A 21,593-nucleotide genomic window follows, 5' to 3' on the forward strand; every position below is an offset into this window, starting at 1 on the left:
AGCGAAGCTCTCGCTTCACCAGAACCTGGCACTGAAACCTGGCATACAAGGCGTACAAGATTGGGCCAATCGCGACTCCACAGGCACGACTTGCAGCTTGGCAATAGTTTCTCCCATTGTTGGGTAACTTTACAGCCGACTGTCGACACTGGTAAAACTATGCTCATTTGGCAGCAGTCCTAAAGGCACTTCCGCCTCCAGTTTGTAAAATGGCTGTTATTACGGTTGCCGAGAGAACAAGAAAGGCAGGGTGGCTCTCAGACGCCCGGCCTTCAACGTGCGCTCCGTGCCTTCCGCTACGCTTTGGCTGGGCCTGCATGCTCAAAGCTCACGAGACACCTAAGCATATAGAACCTGAAAATCTCGTGCTGGAGACGCAACAACCGAAAGATCTCCCCGTTGTTTTCATCTCCTTGGCGACTGCAGCATGATGCAACTGGCACTTGGCAGAGCTCCAAACAGTGCCACGACGAACCCACCGCTGCAGCAGGAGATGCAGAGTGGGGCTTCCGAGGCCCACTCTGCACCAACGCTGGGGAAAACATTGAAGAAATCCCATATCTTAATCGGCATTCTATTTGCCACAGTTGTTTTTCCTGTTAGGCAATGTTGCTCAAGAAGGACAGTGAAAGCATTTGGCAAAAATTGTGCAATGTACAAGTTTAATTTTGTGCAAACAACGCAAAAAGTACTTCCTCGAAGCGTCCCGAACAAACTCGGCGAGGTGTCGACTGTTGAGGAAGAGTTTGCAACGTAACAAACCTCGGCCAAGTGCTAGAGCGGACGAATTGTCCAGGCACAAATGCACATACTGGCAGTGTTTGTATGCACAAACAACAGACAACTGGCAGCCTATAGACCGTTCCATTAGGGTCATAGCAGAGAGGGTAAAAAGAGAAAAAAAAATGCCCTCCCCCTCTCACCCGAATGTCGTCTGCTCCGCCGAGTGGGCAGTACCTAGCATCCGGCTGGCGTACACTCTGTTTAAAGTCGCATCATTTTGGAAATTTCAATCGCAGATGTGCAGATTTTGGTATGCCAGTTATTGTGTATTACTATGCTAGATAAGAAGACTAACAGAGTCCAATTGCGCTGTTATCTACGTGCAAATAAAAAAAAAGAGAAAACTGTCAGACTGGCCTGTACAAAGTTCGTACTGGTGTAGGCCTTTAGCGATCATAAGTGGGTGTCTGAAATAATAAATAAAAACGTGCTCTCCTGCCGCATTACATGCAATAATTGAGGGTAGCACTGCCGGCTGACTCAACTGCTATTTAAGTAACGGAGAAAAGATATGTCAGTTGATCATTTACCGAAGTAGAACAACAGAGAGCTCTAGGCCGATTTTGGAGTAGCCATAACTATTCTAAGAACGAGAACCACTTCACAACGGCAGCCACGAGCGAGAGTTCGATGTTCCGTACAGCCCGCCGATACAGCCCAAAGATGGAGAATGGCAACCTCCCGTTTTGTCGTCTGCTAGCAAAGTCGGGTGCGTGCCCTCTCTCTCATTTTACCCCGCCGAACCCACTGAATTTCTTGGATGAATGGAGAGGGCGCTGCTTTTAAAACAAAACGGTGCCGCCCAGAGAGCGCTAAATGGAATGGTCTATACGGAAGTTATTCTTAGTTTTACATAGGCTACCAGTGACACAAACATGTATTCCGAGGTTTCCTGGTAATTGCTATATACACTGCAATCCACTTATAACGATAGCGAGAAAACCCGAAATTTCAATCATTATAACCGATTATCGTTGTATCTGGACTAGAATTTGATCGTTTCTAGATTAGAAACCCTAGAAACTGATTGTTATAAGCAATACATCTTTATAAGTTGATTGCACTGCATACATCTCGCATGTTTATGTGCAGTAAAAATTGGGAGCAAACAGGGTGCCATTACAGGAACAGTTTGCCGTGCAACTTCTCATGCAAACGATAATGCAAATGCAGTAAAAGTACCATTGTGGCATCCATGAAATTGGCACAAACTTTAATAATGCTTAAGTAGTAATCTGTTAAAAAGCACATCTAGGTACAAGTGTTTAAACAGCCACCGGAAAAGGACTGCTTGCATGCACGTAAAGGCCGACGCTTGGCAAGCCTTTGGGGGTGCTAAAGTTCGCCAAGCTCCAAGCTGCATCTTTACACTCTTTTGAGGCAATTAGAAATGAGGGCTACCAAAAAGAAAGATTTCATTAGACAACCTGAAACCAATTGTAAGGTGGTAGGCGAAGGTGTTGTTCCTATAGCAATGTTTTCTGTCCTTTGTGTTAAACGCCACTAAGGAGAAGCACGCTCCTCAGGACCGCACCAACACATCTACACAGTCTCCGTCTTCGATGCCGAGCTGATCCGGCGTCATGCGAGGGTCCACCTTGTCTCCGTCGAACTTCAGCACGAGCTTCGACAACTCGAGCGATGCCTTCTCCGCAAAAGCTTGGGCTCCCTCCAGCAGGGGTTCGTCCTGCGGGAGTTGGCCGACAAATGAGAGGCTTCGTGAGATCTCTTACTTCGAGTGCAACAGCTACGCAAAAAAAAAACTGAGGCCTTACATTTAGTGCATGCAGGTGCACAAAACGCGAATGAAGTGGTCTGAGCAGTGTGGAAACCAAGCAAAACTTTTTCAGAGTGCTACAAATCAACTGCCACCTCTGTCACCCGCACCGTATCGTAATTCCCTCGAGGGCCCGCAAGATTTCCCGAGGACCCCCAATTATGTAGATTCGGGTATTCCTACATGAAGCTTTCCTTTAGCTTCAGTGCAACCGGTGAAACAATCTCTGAACCTGACTTACAGTCCAGAAAACCAATACTACTGGAAACATCAAACAATATGCAATGTCACATCTACAAGCAGCGTTCCTTGCAGCGTCGGGGTATTATGTATCGCCCTCCCTACTCCCTCGTATCTTTCCCACCCCAACACAGCCAACTAGCGCTCTGCCTCATACAAACAATGTTGTGCTTTCAAGTTTGTGTTACCCGAGACAAACGAGAAAAGTTAGACTGCCTTACGAGTGATTAGTAATACCATAATTTAAATAGAGGGGGCAAAATAAAAAAGTAGGTAGCTCTGGCAACTTTTAGAGCATTCCTGTTCCACTTATTCCGCAATTCAAGTGCAAAACAAGCTGAGGTAAGCAATTTCCTCAGACTAAAATGTTTGAGAAAAGCTTGTTTATAGGGCGCTCAAACGAGCACACTCGCCTTGGACACCTCGATGCTCTCCGTCATCCTCTTGTTGGAACACTGAAACTTGACGGTCATGGCATTCTTCTTGTGCACTGGAGCAACCGGTTTTGCTGGAGCACACTTCCTCACGATGCACTCTGCATTGCATTAGATCAAAGTCAGCGAGCACTTTACCGCAAGCAGTAGCACAGGCTTAAAAAGCATCCCCAAAAAGGAAAAGGGCAACAAGCACCAAAAGAAGGGCAGACCAGTTCTGGAAAGCCAGTCCGTTCTCTGTTCCGGTAAAAACTGACAAGCTGTGGAAAATCCACTGGCCACTGTAATAAAATATGCAGCACTAAATTGTCCTATCCACGGCAAGAAAAGTGCAGTATCTGTGAAATTAAAGAAGCCATTAGACAATTTTGAGTAATTGAGTTTCCAACTCTAAAAGGAAGACATAAACATAAATCTATACTGAAAAAAAAAAAAAGAAAAAAAGAAAAAAAGGGGGTTGAAGAGGGTTTTGTTGTTTTGCAACATGAAATATAAAACCTCAAAATATCCCAATCCAAAAGTACATTGCAGTTCTGAGTACAAGATAGCCAAGTCTAAAAGCATTCTCAGGTTTCTTTGAAACAGGAGCTAGGATTTATAAAATATCGCTTGAGCTACACCAAGTGGCCTTCTGTACAATGCAGGATGCACAAAGTGTTGCCTTGACCTGCATTCTGCAGCAGATGCTAAAAAGTTCAGCAAGTTGGAGGTTCTTCCCAGAGCCACTTGGTCCTACATTTGTTCATTTAGGTGGAGGTCAGCAAGCCTATTCGCGTCTCCAGCTCGACGCTCGCCCTCCCGCGGCAGAAACGGGAAGCGCTCTAGTGAGGGTCCCCCCATTCTCCTGCTCAGAGGGCACGGCGGAACTGCTCGCGATCCTGGCTCACGAAATGTCATTTCCCAATGCAAACAACACTCTTCACTGTCCCAACGTAGTGCTACAGCAGGTATGGGATTGTACCCTACTGGAAAGTTTTAGTATTGCACATAGAAGCAAACGCAAGCAATGTGCGTTTGCGTTAAGTTGTGTGCGACACGTTGTGCGTGCGCCTAATCGCCACGCATGCACAGTGTGGAACAAGCAAAGCTAACACAAACACACAGCGCTTGCGTTCGCTCGTGTACGCAATACTAAAACTCACTAGTGTTTCCCCGGCTTCCAACGCCAACGAAATGTGCTGCAGTGAGCAGACGTGCAAGCAGGTAGGCGTTCCTTCGAACTTGAAAGGCTGAGATTGGCAAAACGACGGAGCGTAAAAATGAAAGCAACTCAATGTCATGAAAAAATTAAAAATTACAAAATATTTTTTTTTTTTTTGAGGGGGGGGGGGGGGGGGGGCTTTTGGTTTGCAAGGATATAGGCGGCGACTTGGGACGTATTGCCGATCCTTAAAAGTCGCGACATTGATAGCAAAATATACTTTACCTACAATAATGTAATTTTACATGAATTTCTCAGATTAGCTAGAATGTTTTCATTTATTTTTGACTATTTTTATTTTATTACTCAGTAATTAAAGTTGCTGCAATTGACACTAGTGATGATACTTAGCACACTTTTGATTGTCATATTTGTTCGCGCGTTTCAAATTAGATTATAAGCAACAAATTATATTAGAGCTTGAAAAATTGTGTATTAAAATATCTAAATTTTAATATTATTATTAATACAAATAGCGGCAATGTATACCCTCAATTAACGCTACGATCAGAACAAAAACACAGTTTAACCATAATAGTATTTCCAGAAAGGTATCAGTTTGTTTTCTATTTAGCATATGAAAAACTCTGACATCGTTATCAAGCTCGACAAACAGTCAAACACTGGATGGAATATAAAGTCCTGTGCGTGACCGCGTTGCTATAAAAAAAAAGCTCACACACACTTCAGCTGTCTGACTCAAACTCCGTCTTTGGATTGTTGCAGTGAGAACAGTGTTTATTAATTTATACATTTTGTGGACACATTGTAAAAATTTGAACTATATTATTAATCTGCTGGGAAGAATGTTAAACCAATTAATCATATAAATACCCAAAAGCCATTAAAAGGGCCCGCAGTTCATTATTTCCCATGACAATTATCCGAGCGAGAAAAGGCAGCGAGAACGCACAAATATCAGCACTGATTTCTTCAACAACTACAAACAGCCTGGATCGAACAGGTATGTCACAAAATAAAGTTTCCGTGAACAACTTCTCTAACTAAATAATTAAGATGTGAGACACATCTTGAGTTATGAAAGAATCCCAAAATGAAAACCTATATCAAGAAATTAAATCCAAACTAGAGGTTAGTTTCGGTTTCGCTACAGAATTAAAATGTGCATCCTTGCGTTAATTTTACGCCAAACACCATTCTTGTTTTCAGGGTAAAGAGGTGACCTGCGCTCTTACCACCCTAGCTTCCTCGTATTGCCAGAAATAATTTGTGTTGCTCAGAGAAGTCAGCACACTAGACAGGCTCAACAGCGGCACGCATCTCCGATCCTCACTAAAACTGCCACCTTGGAAAATGAGTGGCGCCACCTACAGTTAGTTGGAGTCGCGAATAGTGCCAGTGCTGCCACATGAAATGTGCTTGTTGATACTACATATTTCAAGTATGTAGTTTGAGTAAATGACCTTACTTTCTGACAAAGAAACGAGGCAGGGACAGTATCACATGCTTTCTGAGCAATACCTCGTATTTCATGGGAAAGAAAACCCAGAGCTTGAAACTTGCACTCCAGAGGCTAAAAAAGAGCCTTAACGCCCCAGAGGCAATTTTCAGCATTGCTAGGTAGGAAAGGCGCTCAAAGAGTGATTCCAAGCAAGGCCACTGGACAGGAGTGGGTACTTCGCTCGGACCCTGGGGGCGGAGCAGCAGTTTGTCTACTCTGTTTCAGCCTAACTTAGCAAACTGAAAACCTTACAATCCCCGCGCACCAATCACGGCAATGAAGCGAAGCATGCAACAGCTCGACACAAATGAGCACTCCAACGGTACGCTGTCACAAACCTCGCTCCTACTGGCTTGCCAGGGACGTAGCTTTCATTATTCGCCAAGTCAGACTGAAGCGGAGATAGTCTAACACGTTTCCCAAAGATCCCTGCTGGAGTCCCTGAGCAAACAGGGCCGAGACAGGTGAAAAAAAAAAAAAAAAAAGTTCACCCAGAATGTCGGCTGGCGTAATCCCCAGCAACGAGGGAGTGTCCTCAGCCTGGATGGGGCCTTCCTTCCAGGTGAGGATGATCTGTGATGGGGCAACGTCAAACTCCTTGGCAAGTTGTGCAAAGATGTCTCCAAACTGTGCAGACTGAAATGCGAGGCAAAGGGAAATAAGTTGAAAGTGGCTGTTTACAGCGCAGCTTTATGTGAACACTGATGTTACCTACAAGCAATGTAACAGGCCCTTGAAAGTGTATCCTTGATCAACCTCAAAATGATGATCAGCGAGAGATCAATGAGACCCTAAGAGTACTACCACCTCCAATACCACAGTTGTGTTAGGAGTACCGTATATAATAACAGGCAGTCGCAGAAAACAGCTCACACAATTGACGTGAAATTTGCAGCTGGTGTTTGTAGTCATATAAAAGGAAAGCATGCAAAAATTCAGCCCTGTGAACCAATTTTATGAGGTACCATAACCCCAGAACGAAGTAATGCATAGCTTGGCATGGAATCTGCTCAATGAATCTATTGTTAAGAAATGGCATTGAAAACCACATATTTTTCTGGTGAAATGCATACTGGAATACCTGATGCCGGTCACTATAAAAATAAATTTCACAAAACATGCATTTTTGAGCTAAAAAAAATTAATTAAAAATATAATTTTTTAACATTTACTAAGTTTTGCAAATTATTATGTTTCATAATAAAGGAACATGAACATGCAAAATCTGAGTTCATAGTAACCAGCTCAATAAAATTTCGGTATATAAGCCGCAAAAGTTAAATCTCTCGATAGTTTCATACTGAAACAATAAATTTATTAAGTGAAATTTATGCCAAAATGTGGAATGGAGAAAAACACGTCCAAAGTGCTTGAGTGTATCCAACTGAAATATGTTTATACTTTGCTGATGCTAAAGTGTTCTTTAGCATCAATGGACTAAAAAAAAAAGTATAAAAAAAAAGAATGCAGTGTAAACATATGAAACTTTCTGGGAATACTCTCTAGATCAGGGGTGGCCAGGTTGAATCGGCCTAAGAGCTGCAAACAAAACCACGAAACTTCCAAGAGCCACGGAGGGGCGGGGTGCACACTTCTGTCCAGTACAATAAACGAAACAACTCCTTTCAATCTATCAGAGTCCAAAGCAGTTCAACTGTACGTAAGGTAGCAGTAGCACAAGACTACAAAACCGCAACCTGTACTTCGATTTAAAACGCGTTCCATTTATCTTTTTGGGGAAGTGCTCGTGTGGTTCTGGACCGGGAGGGAGGCGGGGGAGTGGGAGAGGAGGGAGCGTAGGAGAGGGAGCCGCGAGTCGCACTTTAACACGCGAAGAGCCGCATGCAGCTCGCGAGCTGCAGCTTGGCCACCCCTGCTCTAGATGTTGGCAGATGTAAATTTGGCATTTTTATATTGCATAAATGTCTTTTTCTGGGTAGTGTCCCCCCCCCCCCTCAATTAACTGGTTTTACCAACAATGAATAGCTTTCACCACAAACATGAAAACGAAAATCAAGTGTATCCAACTAATATAGGTATATACTTTGCTGCTGGATGCTGTAATTTTTGCCAATGCTGGGATACTTATTAATGCCTACTACTGAATAGGTAAGCAATTTGGATACCAAAGCAGTAGAAAGTAGTAGTGGCACAAGTTTAAAATGCAGCTAAGTACGTTAATTAATAATCATAAATGATGGTAGCATGCTTTTATTTTAATTTAGAAAATACCAGAAAGAGTAAAATAAATTTGGATATCAAGCTGAACCAAGTCACCAAATCTACATCCCTACACACACTACTAGAGCCTAGATGACTACTACTAAAAGTCTGTACACCTTAAAAGGAGACAATACAGAGTCTACAGTACCCCAAACAAACAGGAGAGACAAGTCTCATAAGTTGAGGGCACAACTATAAATCAGGATGGGAGAGCACTACTTTTCAGCTCAATGATTCAGCAAAGTTACACCAGCAGCATTTCAAATCTCTTAGAGGGATGCTGAACTGAAATTTGGAGCTGACAAAACAAGGCTGGAGCGATAGGCGGGACGCTGCAAAACCCAAAAACATAGTAAATTATACAGAGATATCTCTAACGGATGGCCGTGTTTTTGGAAAAGAATTGCGCAATTCAACACGGCCGACGAGGCCAACAAGACATGTGACGCTGCGATTCTCCATACCCTTCCCTCTTCGCTTCGTCCCCTCGAGCCAACTCGAGCAGGTGAACCGAAATGAGAAGAGAAGCGAGGCCGCCTCTCCTCATTCTCAAACGTTCAAAGAGAATCATGACGTCACATTCCTCGCTTGATTGCACCCTTCTTTCTCAAAGATACGGCCGTCCGCTTGAGATATTGGTGCACTACGAGTGATGTTTTGGAGTTTGTAGTATCCCATTCAACGCTTTTGAGGCCTTATTTCGCGAAATCTAAATTTCGGTTCAGAATTCCTTTAAAAGAGTGCTGCAACGAAATTCTAGCACCTATTTTATTGTCCAAATGTCAACCACGTTCTGGCCACAGCACGATGAAACCAATTTTTTTGCTCAAAAAGATACCAAAACATTATGTTAAATAAATGAACCGAATGTCGTTTTGTCCCACTCCACATAAAAAAAGCAGCGCCGCTCTGCGCTAGTATGGCGGCATGCTGCGTGCGCACGAGCGCCGTTGAACTTGGCCGAACTGAACTTACCTTTTCTTCTGCGCCCATTTAATTACTGCAGGGAGCGGGAAGCAGCAACTCAAACACTTGCCCTCATGAAGTCTTGGACGTGAAGGAAACCCAGACGTCAAGAATGCACTGAAGGTGCCAGATCTCCCGAAACGCATCGCTGTTCGTGACCTCTGGTTTTTCTTCACGGCCAAGGCTACACGTGGAGTGGCCCGATTGTGAGCTTCGCCACTTGATGGTGTCCCATGCGTTACGACGTGGCCATTCTAGTTTTTCTTCCCCGGTCCCCGCAAAATTCGAATGGGCGCGGGAGAAAAAAAAAATCCAGTTCGGACAAGTTTGACGGGCCTCGTGCAAACACAGTTTGCCGCCGTACTTCTGTGGAGCGGCGTTGCTTGCTCTAATGTGGAGAGTGATGTAAAGACGTTTGGTTTGTTAGTTTTAAGCAACGTTTTGACGTTTCTTTTAGCAAAAAATTGGTGTCTTTGTGGTGTGGCCAGAAGGTGGTTGACATTTGAACAATAAAATAGGCTCTAGAATTTTGTTGCAGCATCCCTTCAAGCATTTCAGAGATGATATGATACCAGAGCTGGCAGTATGTATCTCCCAGCTCCAATGTGCCGCGCAGAAGATCCGTAAACCCTGCATGGGTGGGGGGGCCCGCTTTGAACCTGCATGACCAAACGCAGCGGGCCGTGGCACTGCCTCCTCAGACGGGGGTTCTCACCGGTGCAATGGTGAACTTGAGCACCCTGCTTGGAGACTGCACCATGAGCACCAGGTCTTTCTCCTGGGCTGTGGGGACGTCGTCGTCGAGGCAGAACAGGTCCGACGAGTCGTCCGAGAGGCACCAGAGGGGCTCGTCGTCCAGTTTCGCCAACGATTCCAGCTTCCTGCAATGAGCAACACAAGTGTTCCGAGCAGCCACAGACTCTGGGCTGTGAGGTGCAGACAGGGAGCATGCATCATGCAATATTCCCCCGCAAAACACAACTGATGTCCAGTTTCCGCTGGATGCTAACAGTAAACGTCAAATGGGAACCTAGTTTGCTTGCTGATGGGGCAGTTTTGAAAGTGTTCCCTTATAAACGGTCCGTTGGAAGGCTCAAAGCAAATATGACCAAGCAACTATTCTGAGGCAATCTTACATTTTTGAGGCAATCTTACATTGATCCAAGTGTGTATACAGTCATTCTACTCAATCCATAAACAGGACTTTTTGAAATAAATGTCAGCTCTGCACTCTGTTCGTCGAGGCTTCGGTGTCGTGCCATCCCTCGTTCTCCACTGTGAGGGGGATTTGGTCTATTGATGTGAAACATTCTTTGGCTAGGCGTTAGGCACTTCGTCAAGTCTAAAAGTGAAGCCCGGACAAAAGCGTGGCCACAAGGCTCGACACCGATTGGTTTTCAGTTGGGGGGGGGGAAGAAGCCATCGCAATACAAAAGCGTTTGCAGCAGGCGGGAATCGAACCCAGACCATTTAGATTATTAAGCGAGTGCCTTTCCAGCATGTCTCGACACACCGCCGTGAGTCGAGGGTCTATTTGGCGGGAAAGCCCTGTGGGGCATCCGCTCCGCATCCAGCAGGCAGGAATTTGACTCCCTGTCACACGTTTCTAAAACCCGGGTTAGCGTTGGTATCTGCATTCCAGGAATTGCTATACAGTGTACATGCCGTGCATTAAGCGAGTCATTAAACTAACTTATGAAGAACGCCAAGAGCGTAGATGCCACACGTTCCACGTGCACCACGACTGCCCAGCAATTTGCAGCACATTTTTTTTATAATGTTTCACCATCACCAGCTTGTTTGCACCCTAACTTTTTGTTCACAAATCAGAGGTTATTTATGTTCAAATCTGAAACACAATTACTAATACAATTCAGCTTATAAAACATAAAATCATTTGTGCCTGCGACTGGGGTGTGACAATACCGTTCAACTGAATTAACGAGAAAAAAACTGACAGAAAAAAGGGGTGGGGTAGGAAGAGCTCATCTGTCCACGTTAACGTTTGCCCTTGCTTGACCAAAAACTGGGCGGCAGCCCTGGCACACTTCCGGTGCGTGTATATTTTATAATTTTTTTATGCAGTATTCTTTCACATTAAAGGAGCTGTGCAACAGTTTTAGTGCTTTGCTTAAATAATTTGGGAATTGGTGTCTTGACCTTTCTCAAGTAAAAAACAAAAAACCGCTTTTGCCTGCATGTCCTAGTTTTTATTTTAAAAATGGACAAAAATTGAGGTTTTCGGCACCTTTCAACTCCTTAACCATCTTCCGAGTCATGTGCACTGTGACGTCAATGGGCAGTGGCGTAGCCAGAATTTTATTTCGGGAGGGTTTCAAAGGGGGCGCTCACGCAAAGGTTAGGGAGGCGCTGTTAAGATAAGGCGGGTGAAGCTGCGTCGTTATTTTTTTAAACGTTGCAGGCTTCATTTGAACTCCCTGTTCTACTGTCGTCGTAGTTGCGGCCCACCAACTTTAAAAGCTTCCTCACAGCAAACAACTCCCTCCGCTTTTTGAGGTAGCACTGCGTTACCCAACGCGTGCCGGCCAGACAAAACAAAAGGATAGCTGTACTGTCATAAAACGTTACACAGCAAAAAAAAAAAAAAAAAAATTGTTTTTATGCTGAAAAATCAGAGCAAACGTCCACCCACAAACACTAGGCCATATTCCAAGCCGCCATTAAAATGGCCGAGACAGCGGAAGCTGAAATTCAGATGCCGCGTACAAGTCAGCAACGTCACCACTGTAACATTCCCGCTAGAAGCACGCAAGAGCATTTTAAGCGCTCTGTGTTCCTTCCTTTCGTGGATTACCTGATCACACAATTACATGGGAGATTTAAAATGCACCGGCATACGTTGCAATTACTTTCGTTGCTTCTGCCTGCAAAGATCTTGGAAAGTGGGGCAGCTCGCGGTGCTGAAGAGTTTTTGGAGATCTATTCAGGCCTGGTTTCAGTTCGTGAACTCCAATGCGAGCTGCTCATGTGGGCTTCCAAATGCAAGACGGAGAAACGTGAAACGCCCGTCACGTACGCGCTAGACGTGGTCGCCCTCTGTCCGGAGGCCCTATTGGCGACGAGATGTTTTTCGTTGCGCCACCTCGCGGACGCCCTCCTACGACGCAGCTGGTAGGATGCGAGCAGACGATGCGCTATGTCAAAGCACGGAGTGGCTATATTAGTTTGCAACTATGCAGATTAAATCGGATTATTTATTAAAGAAATGCGTATAACGTTTTTGTGAGTAATCTTTCCAATAAATAACAGCGCCTCGAAGTTGCTTTTTTATTAGAAAAACTTTAAAATATTAAAAAACAATCCTGGAGCATTACATTACAGCTTGCGCGGCGTGCGTCAGGGCTATTCAGAGCCTCTCTGACTCTTGTGTTGTCTTTTTCGGATCTGTGGAGGCTGTTCTAGAAAAAAGTTTTGCATTCACCAGAGCAATTGACGTTGTGTCTTCTTAGCTGTGCACGTGCGCACAGCTGCGCTGGAAAGCGCCGCACACTTGTTTTAGCTGCATTGAGCTTGCCGATACCGACGCTTCTATACAGGCGTGACTCGACAGTTGCTGCCGAGCAAATGCTTGTCAGCAACTGACACTTAGCTCCTCCCGAATCGAAAACGCAGCAAAGAAGTTTGTCCCATCGCAACTTCTGCTCGAAGGAAAGGCAGACATTTTCATAAATTCTTAAATTGTCGATCATGGCTCGGCAAATTCGGCCTATTGATTAATTTGTCCTATCCTATTTTTACAAAGAATTGTTTACAAATTTAAAATCGCCCGCCGAGGAGCGCATCACGCATTATGCGCATTTGGGTTTGCAAAAAGGGAACGTACAAACGGTAGTAATTTATAGCAGGTATATTCCCCATTTCCTAGGACGCTGAAGTGTCACCAACTTACTAGATTACTTCGATCACGATTAACTCTCGCACGTTTCGGGTCGGCCGGGTGAATAAGCAGGGATTTAGACGAAACGACTACGGAAGCCAGCTTCCACTTCTTCCTGCCAGTTATTTTGAGGAAATGTTTGTTAAAAATTAAAAGAAAAGGAATCAACTCGGAACTAATAAAAGACCAATACTCACAGGACACATTGGAACCAAGAGGATACACGGAGTCGCTTTCACTGAAGTGTTCACTACACACGCGAGAAGTTCTCACATTTCGCTTTCCTTTTTTCAATTTGATGAGATCTTCCTTTCCAAGTTTTGTTTCGTCCGAATCAAAATAGAAAAGACACCCTGTTCGCCACGTTAGACGCTGTAGTGCGACCAAGCGCTGGATATTCTATTTTCTTCATTCAAGTTTTTGTACGGGATAGAAAACAGCACACCACCATCCGACCACTTCGACACCTCGGCTCCAAAAGTGTTTGTTGGCACGACTATGCGTGCCACATGCGGTTTAAAGCTTTGGTAAAATGTCCTACTACAAATATCACTTCACCAAATAAACACAACGCGTGAAACAGGCTTTGCCGCGCATTACCTTAACAGCGCATGAAGCAAGCTGACGAGCCGAGGGATCCAAGAACTGCGCGGTCTGTCCCAGTCTGTCCTACCCGTGACGTCACAAACGATGATTATGATGGCTAGAGAAGCACACCCTGTAGTTCTCGCAGGCCGCCAATTCCCAAATGTCCATCGTCCCTTCGAGATCCTAGTGATTCTGCGCGTAACAAAGGCGGGAGCTGAGCGCTTGTTCTCTTCAATACGACCTCTGCTACGACGGTTGAAAACATACCTGAGAGCGCCCACTTCGAATGAGCAACTGCTCGGTCTAGCGTTTTTAAATGCTCACTGCGACAATGAAGTTCAAGCAGAGGGCGTCCTGCATATCCTTTTCCGTGAACTCAGGCGGCTGCATCTTAATGTGTAGGTGCTTGGCATAAATAAAATGACCAAGAGAGCCTGTAAATTGCTTTCTGAAATAACTAGTCACACTTACTTTATTATTCGTGGTAATTTCTAGTCGAAAGCACATAATTCTGATCAGTACTCAAGGCGCGTGTGAGTGCAGCGCCACCCGTTGCTTAGAGTGCAGTTGTTTTTACAAATCATTTAACACATCACTGACATTGTTTTATATTATAACCACGTGTTTGTTTTATTACATTCGCTTTGGTTAGATTGAACTGTGTATTTTAGTGAAGAGAGTTTGTTATACTTGGCCTTAAAATCGCCATCCTTCACCCCAATTCGAGATATCCATTCTCTATATATCTGAGATCAAGTTCCACATCCCATCAAATAAACATGAATAAAGAAATACTCCCTATTTTATTTATGTGAGCATTCTCTACCCCACAAACACTTTTCCCGAACGCATATAAGTATAGTTCGCACACCCGCTTTGCTCCATGCCCCGTGCAAAACCGACTGCGTGAGCAGGGGAGCAAGCAGCAAACCCGCGGGGGGGGGGGGGGGGGGGGGGGTTAGGTTCAGCATTTTCAGAGAAGGGAGTTTCGACCCCCCCCCCCCTCCTTGCCTACGCCACTGTCAATGGGGGTCACGCGGAGTTCTGGTAACGCTCTCTCCCTAGAGCCATCAGTGAGCAGCGAGAACTCATCCGCTCGCGACCGCGTGACCATGTGCTGGCGGGCACAGTGCGAACAATATGGTGAAAGGAGGGAAGTCTCAACCGGGTGCGGCCATACCTGCCCGGCTCTGTCCCCCTCCCCCTCCGGCTTCTGGTGGCTGTTCGCAGTAGCAGATAGAGATGACGGTTTTGTGGACATAGGGTAGATGGCGCCACTAAAACTCCGTATAAAAAAAGTTTTGTCAACGATACCAGGTTTTTGACGCATTTATATTCATGTTAAAACGATAATATTTATAGAAAAGTTACCTTTTATCGAGCAGGTATTCGCACAAGTTGCTATCTTTCTACAAGACCCCCATTGACATCATGCCGCGTGTTTCTCATGGCCGCCGCTCGCGGCTGCAGGTCGGAGAATATTCTAATTTTTGCCTATCTCAACGTTTCGATGGAAGGTGTGTTTTCTGTCCTTTGTGACAAGATGAACAATGTCATAAGTAGAAGATGCCAATTCTTTCAACGTTAAAATCGTGGCACAGCTCCTCTAAAGGAGCACTCAAGTGGTGTTTGTAGATGCTTGTTTTCGGCCACCCGTGAGTGTAATTTTTAGTTTTTTTGGATGCCTGTAGACTGCGTTATCACCACAAATAGACTACCTCAGAATCCACTTACGTGCCCTTTTAAAGGGACATAAAAAATATAACTAACAAGAAGAACAAAAAAGCTGGAAGGACCGCATATTTATTTTGTTGATCTTTTTAGTCCTGTCGGTAGCTTTTTACTGCACATCGACAGACGCTTGTATTGCAGCGTGGCTCGTGCATGATAGAATGCTAGAACGGCGATTTCATGGTCGCATCTGGCAAGCATTGCAGAAGTTTTTAGACTGAGGCAAAATAGCAGGCAGATGAAGGCAAAAACGGATGTCGCCACGCAGCTTTCAAGTCCATGTCTGGGCATTGCAGACAACGATAGACAGTGGTAGCATAGCAGACGATGCCGGAAGCTGCCATGAGTCTGCTCGCAAGACTAGAAGGTGGTAGCAGACCTCCAGACTAGACGCGCCGGATGTCCCGAAAGGGAAACAATAGGCTTCTGTACATGTTCGGCCGAGCTGCCAACCCAATCTAGTAGTAATGGGTGGGGCTTACAATGGTCCGTGACCTCCACCTAAACTGCTTCTAACAACTTAATTATTGCGCAAAACTTCTTGTTTTGTTTTTCCATTGAAAAGATATTCTTAAAATATATGTGTCCCATTTATGCCCTTTACAAAAAAAAAAAAGCAAAGAAAAAAACTTGTGCTTTGTTTTAGTGTTTTTTAAAGAGTGAATTACATCTGACAGTGTTATAAGCAATCATTTCTCGAAGATAGCGCATAGATATGGTCTCGCAAATACTGCAAAACTAGCAGCCTAGTTCGGAACCAAAATGCTTCACTGCTATGTGCCACCACGTTTCAACTGGCACGAGAAGTGCAAATAGCTTGGGGAAGTAGCAGTTCTACCCTAAACCATGAAGCTCAAAACATCCTGGTCTTGAGGGACCTCATATCATTGTTTCATTACAATGCATGCCTAAGAAAGGCCACGCCTCTGCAGATATTGACTCAAGACTCGCAAAGCTTCCTCTCCTTAGCGTGTCTGCTGTACAGCCACAACACTGGCAGTAGCTGATGTACACTTGTCACGGAGTTACATGAGATGCCCTGAAGACTGATCAGACATGAAACAAACATTCATCTTTCACAGCAGAAAAAGAACTACTATTTGTATCTCGCTCACCCTCACACCTCAATCGGTTAGAGACATCTATTCTAGTCAAACAGCGATAATTTGAAAGATATCTTGGTGTGTCTCTGTATGATCTCTACTTGTGAACTTCTTTTGTGTAATATCACGTACAGATGGGTTGCATTCGGTCATTTCAGGACCTCATATTTTCCCCTCTTTTTAGTTTTGGCATGGATTGGTCCAATGACAAAAGAAAAGAATGTGAGCGCCTTTTAAATGAGAGGTTATTTGAAACCTAGTCTTACTTGAGTATCTGCTGAGTCTTGCGGGAGTGCTTGATGGGCGACAGCTGTCCTGGAGACCTTGGCGAGCAATCCAAAGATGTCTCCATAACACCTGGTTTGGACCTGGAACAGTTATCAAAACATTTTTCTTTGGATGCAGGCAAAGAAGGTTTAGCTCAAGGTGAGTTCAAAGAGTACTACTACAGTCCTTAGATAAACTACTTACTGGTCTGAAAATTTTGGCAGTTTCCACCCCAGTAAAATCTGTCACCACCATAAAAAAGTAAAAAAAAAAAAAATTAAAGTTTTATATATACCTGTATCAGTGATGTGATTGGCCTAAGCCGTTTTGGAGCACATTTTGGAGCAGCCATAACGGTGTTTTGGAGCAGCAAAAGTGGCCTTTGGAGCAGGTAAAACAGTGTTTTGGAGCAACAAAAGTTGCTTTTGGAGCAGCCAAAAGAGTGTTTCGGAGCAGCAAAAGTGGCTTTTGGAGCAGTTATTCTTAGAAAAATAAACATAATTGTTTTCAAGTGCTGGACGAACGAAGGACACTTTGCTCGCCGCAATAAACAAATTATGGTCAAGTTCGACCACCTGGGAGTCTTTCAACATGTAACTGAAATTGCAATGGCATGACACATTTTGCAATGCTCCAGTTAAATTATACATATATATCTACCGTTATAGATAAATAACCAAACAGCACATATTAAAATTTATTTGAAAATGACCAGCTTAGTACTAAATATCACAGCATTAGGTTGACTTCCGTAGTTATATAATATAATAAATGGAAGCTGTCTCCGACTGATGAAACACGTAACTACTGCACTGCAATGCGAAATTGTACACAAGACAAAAGTGCATTAAGACTAGCGGGTGCTTTTCTTTTTGCTTTTCGAAACTTTCTACAAGGCTGCTGCAAGCCTCGCTTTGCCTTTGGCTAGTAATGAATTCCCACTTTCAATGTCTCCAAAGAGACATTGAGACATCCCACAAGTGAACTGTGCTGTGGCCATTGCCGAGCAATTTCGAAAAACCACTTGCCACCGTTTTACTGGTTCCGGACGTGCCAGATTTTTGTCAAAAGCAAACGTAAAACAATTGGTTGCAAGTGTCCCGGCTGGTGCCTCTGTCGTAAAGTCATGTTCGCATGCACATGAGGGCAACTTCGGCAGGCTTGCATTTGCACGTGCTTCGTCGCGCGAGCGGAGGTGGCTGTTCGATCGAAACAGACACCATGCCACTCCGCTCCGTCGCCAACTGGTTCCTAAAATTGTATGCAAAATGTAATTGTCCAGTACACGACAAAAAAACAGTCCAGCGGCAAGTGCTTGCCAGCCCAGCAGGCGAGGTACAAGCTAAACACACAGAAAAAAAGAACCTGAGCGAGTCAGGACGAAACAAGACATCGCGAGTCAAGATCAAAAATGTACTTGGAGCGCTTTGTACGACTGAAGCACGGAAGCGCCATCACACGTCCGCGTCTATCGTTGAAATTGTTTTTAAAAAGACGCGAGACGAGACACATGAACGACATGAACGATGAACGACGAGAGCGTGAAACGAGAGGTGGCGGGAAAAACTATGCAAGACCGGATGGACGATAAATACAGGGTACTTTTTGTTGTGCGGCCGCTTGCGCTACCTAGCTCATGCATGCGCAATTAGGGTACTCAGTTTAGTTTCGGTTTTGAAAGACGACCAAAATTGGTCTTTTGGCGCAGGCTTGGCGCAGATTACCCATATTTTGGCAAAATGTAGCAAGATGTAGCAGGGTTCGCCCCTTGGTGCAGTTTGGCGCAATTGGCGCAGCAATCACATCACTGCTGTATATATACATATATTTATTTATTTTGAACAGATGTAGCACTTTTTACATGGTATTTCAATTATTTCGAAGTAATATGACCCCTAGGTCTCAAGTCCAGATGACATTTCCAATTGCCCATTTTTTCGATGGATCCATGGGGTTTGGGAGGGGCTCTATGAAAGAGGAGAAGCATGCGGCAACTTTCTTTACGGTGGCCTCTCTAAACACCCACCCACTTTAGACCCTCCAAGCAATTTGATTGGTCGACTCCTAACATCGGCAGTGGGGTGCTTCAGCCTGTCCCTAGGGGGAGCTTTCCCTTAGCATGACAGAAAGATTCCAAACCAGGTGATCTAAGGACCATGGTAGCACTTCCGGTCGAGCATGAATATCTTACGGGAGAGCAAGCAATTGTGTTGGCAAGAACCGCCTCCACTAAACAGAAAAGAGATAAAGAGAAACAAAGCCAGCTTACAGTATGTTGCACTCCTCATCCGACGAATCTCCGAGAACGACAGCATCCTTTGCAGCATCTTTGGCGGCATCCTTGGCACTATCTTTCTCGCTGCCAGCGTTTTTCTTTGTAGTTGGGGTGGCCGTGAAGATTTGCTTCACGGCAAGATCATCTGAACCGCAACGAGAAATCACGTGAGACTCTTTCAGAACAGCCACCTGTTTAGGCCTTGCACTCACAGTCAAGTGTCACTGACACGGAATGTGTAATTGAACTATCTGCAAAAGGGCATCAAAAGTTAGTGTTTTTGGGGCACTGACTTCAGGTATTGAATCTCAAGATGCAAAAAGCCAGTTTTAAGTAAAACTTCCATTGACGATAGACAAAGGAAGCATATGTCAGGCTTCCATGGTTGTCACTCTGTTTAGTCAATCTCCCATACACACCTGTCAGGACGGTTCACTATGACCAGACTTCTACTTTAGAATACAGTAAAACCTCGTTATAACAAAGTTGAAGGAGCGATCGTAATTATTTCGTTATAACCATTAGTTTGTTATAGCCAATGTCCATTTCTTCCCTATTAGCAAGCAAGGGGAATTATGATAGGTTTGTTATATCCATTAGTTTGTTATATCCCATTTTGTTATAACGAGGTTTTACTGTACTACGAACAGACATCTATCTTAGAAGACTATGAACATATTTCTACATTAGATTATGAACAGACTTGTACATTGGAAGCCATCGCTAGCGTTCTGAGGTTACCTGTGCCGAGCAGCAACCTCCTCGCACATTACATATTGCGGCTACATTATTTGAATGTAGTGTCTAGAGTACCGTCCGACGGCACTTTTGCAGAGCATTCAAGTGCCGTCCGACGGTAGTCCACTCACGCGTTCAAGAGCCGTCTGAAAGTCTTGTATAAAACAAAGTTTTCTATGAGACTTATGCGAGAGAGCGGAGTGTAGCATAGTGGTAAGATGTCTGCCTCATAAGCAAGCGATCCCGGGTTTGATCCCCAGTGCGGGCTTACTTTTTGCTTTTGTTAACATTCACCCCAGTGATACACACGCTGTCGGACTCTTTCGAAGGGCACCTGTAGGCGCGATTGGAGTGCCGTCGGACGGCACTGTAGACACAGCCTATTTTAAAAGGGTAAAACTGCGCAAAAACAGGACACGAACAGGAAGAAATACACAAACGGAGCACTGTTACGTTACGTTAGTTACGGGCTACGTTAGTTGCGAACAGAGCGACAAAAACTAAAGATTAGTACAAACTTTAGGTTAGGTGAAAATCTCCTTGAAGCGCCCCGACACCCAGGCCACGATTCGACACACCATACACACATAAATGGGTCTTTTCGTAGATAGTAAATAAATGAAGAGCGTCTTGTCTGTCTTGTCTTCAATGTCCCTCTTTCCTTGTCGTAAATTAGAAACCAACACGCTCAACCATCTACACTACATAATGGGGAGCCTTGCGAAAATTACATGTCATCGTCCTGCTCCACCAAAGTCGACTGCGTCTGCAAATATCCCGATTGAACTCATTAAATCGGTGCACCCTAAAGGCTGCAAGTTGCGCTAGTTGGCATGCACGTAGCACTAATATATCAGCGCAAAAATCTAGGCTCGTTTCGTCTGTTACAGTAAAGGCAGTAAACAAGCGCCCCTATGTGTTCGCCGTGAGCCCTCCGCGCTATTATCAAATCGTCGATAAGAAACTCTTACTGTGACTGGTGCTCTGAATCTTTTCTCGCATAGCCTCCAACGCTTCGTCACAGAATATGTTGGAGGAAAACAAGCCACTCTTGTTCTTCAGGACGATGTTCTTGATATCTCGGAGGTGGTCCGCAGGTGCCTTGTTCTCCGAGGGCACCGTCGCCGGCTCGACCTTGCAGGAGCTGCTGGCCATTTTCCGCTTGCGCGCTGTAACAGTATGGGCAAAAGATTCGCGAGATTAAGGCTGTAAGCGCGCGTAAGGCTTTTAAACTTCTCGCGTCGGGCACGGTACGCGCGAGCGCAAAATCAGCTGATCTCATCGAGAAAACGGCAGATTTAAAAACTAAAACGTCATAGGAAGCGTCCCCCTGAAAAAACACATCGCGGCATCCACCGGTTATTCTCCCAGTGCAGATAATTCGACAAACTTACGCATTTTTCGTAAAAATTCAGTTTCATACGACGTTAAAATGTCAAATGCATACAACGGAATTAAGTGCAGAAAATGGCCACAATGACAGCGACACATAAACGGCACTTTCGGATGATACTTTAAGCAAAAACTAATAATAAAAAGATTAAGAATATGCACACCATATAATTAATTTATGGGGACAATTTATTCACTCAATAAATTAAAACAAACTGCTGAAAACAGTGACCTGAAGTGTTCAGGAATATACATAAACAAACAAAACCGAGTGCATGATGGTATAGTGTCGTCTGCATAACTGCGCGCCAAGTGTGAAACTCAAATCATCTCTCTAAACCACAGAAGAATAAACAAAACACACACAAAAAAAAAAGAAGTCCTTAACTTTCTACAGAAATTAAAAAAAAAAAAAAAATTCATTAGATTACATCTGTTCAAAAGCAACAAAACATACTCTTCGAAGCAAATAAGGCTTCATCAAAGATTTTTCAATCAACTTTGCAACATGGCTC

At 44.4% G+C, this 21,593-nt stretch overlaps 1 protein-coding gene across 1 annotated transcript; it reads right to left on the reverse strand.

Moving 5' to 3' along the window:
* Nucleotides 1–1,979: 1,979 nt before the first annotated feature.
* Nucleotides 1,980–21,541, reverse strand: LOC8031111 (NFATC2-interacting protein). The gene is made up of 8 exons (XM_029974685.3): nt 21,081–21,541; nt 20,658–20,855; nt 18,943–19,093; nt 16,673–16,774; nt 9,802–9,967; nt 6,389–6,533; nt 3,214–3,335; nt 1,980–2,470 (listed from the first exon to the last, which is right to left on the reverse strand). The coding sequence occupies exons 1-8, from the start codon at nt 21,175–21,177 to the stop codon at nt 2,306–2,308; spliced, it is 1,146 nt and encodes a 381-aa protein (XP_029830545.3). The 5' UTR covers nt 21,178–21,541; the 3' UTR covers nt 1,980–2,305.
* Nucleotides 21,542–21,593: the final 52 nt, after the last annotated feature.

The sequence above is a fragment of the Ixodes scapularis genome, unplaced genomic scaffold, assembly GCF_016920785.2.
Source record: "Ixodes scapularis isolate PalLabHiFi unplaced genomic scaffold, ASM1692078v2 PGA_scaffold1__304_contigs__length_218370807, whole genome shotgun sequence".
NCBI lineage: Eukaryota > Metazoa > Arthropoda > Arachnida > Ixodida > Ixodidae > Ixodes > Ixodes scapularis.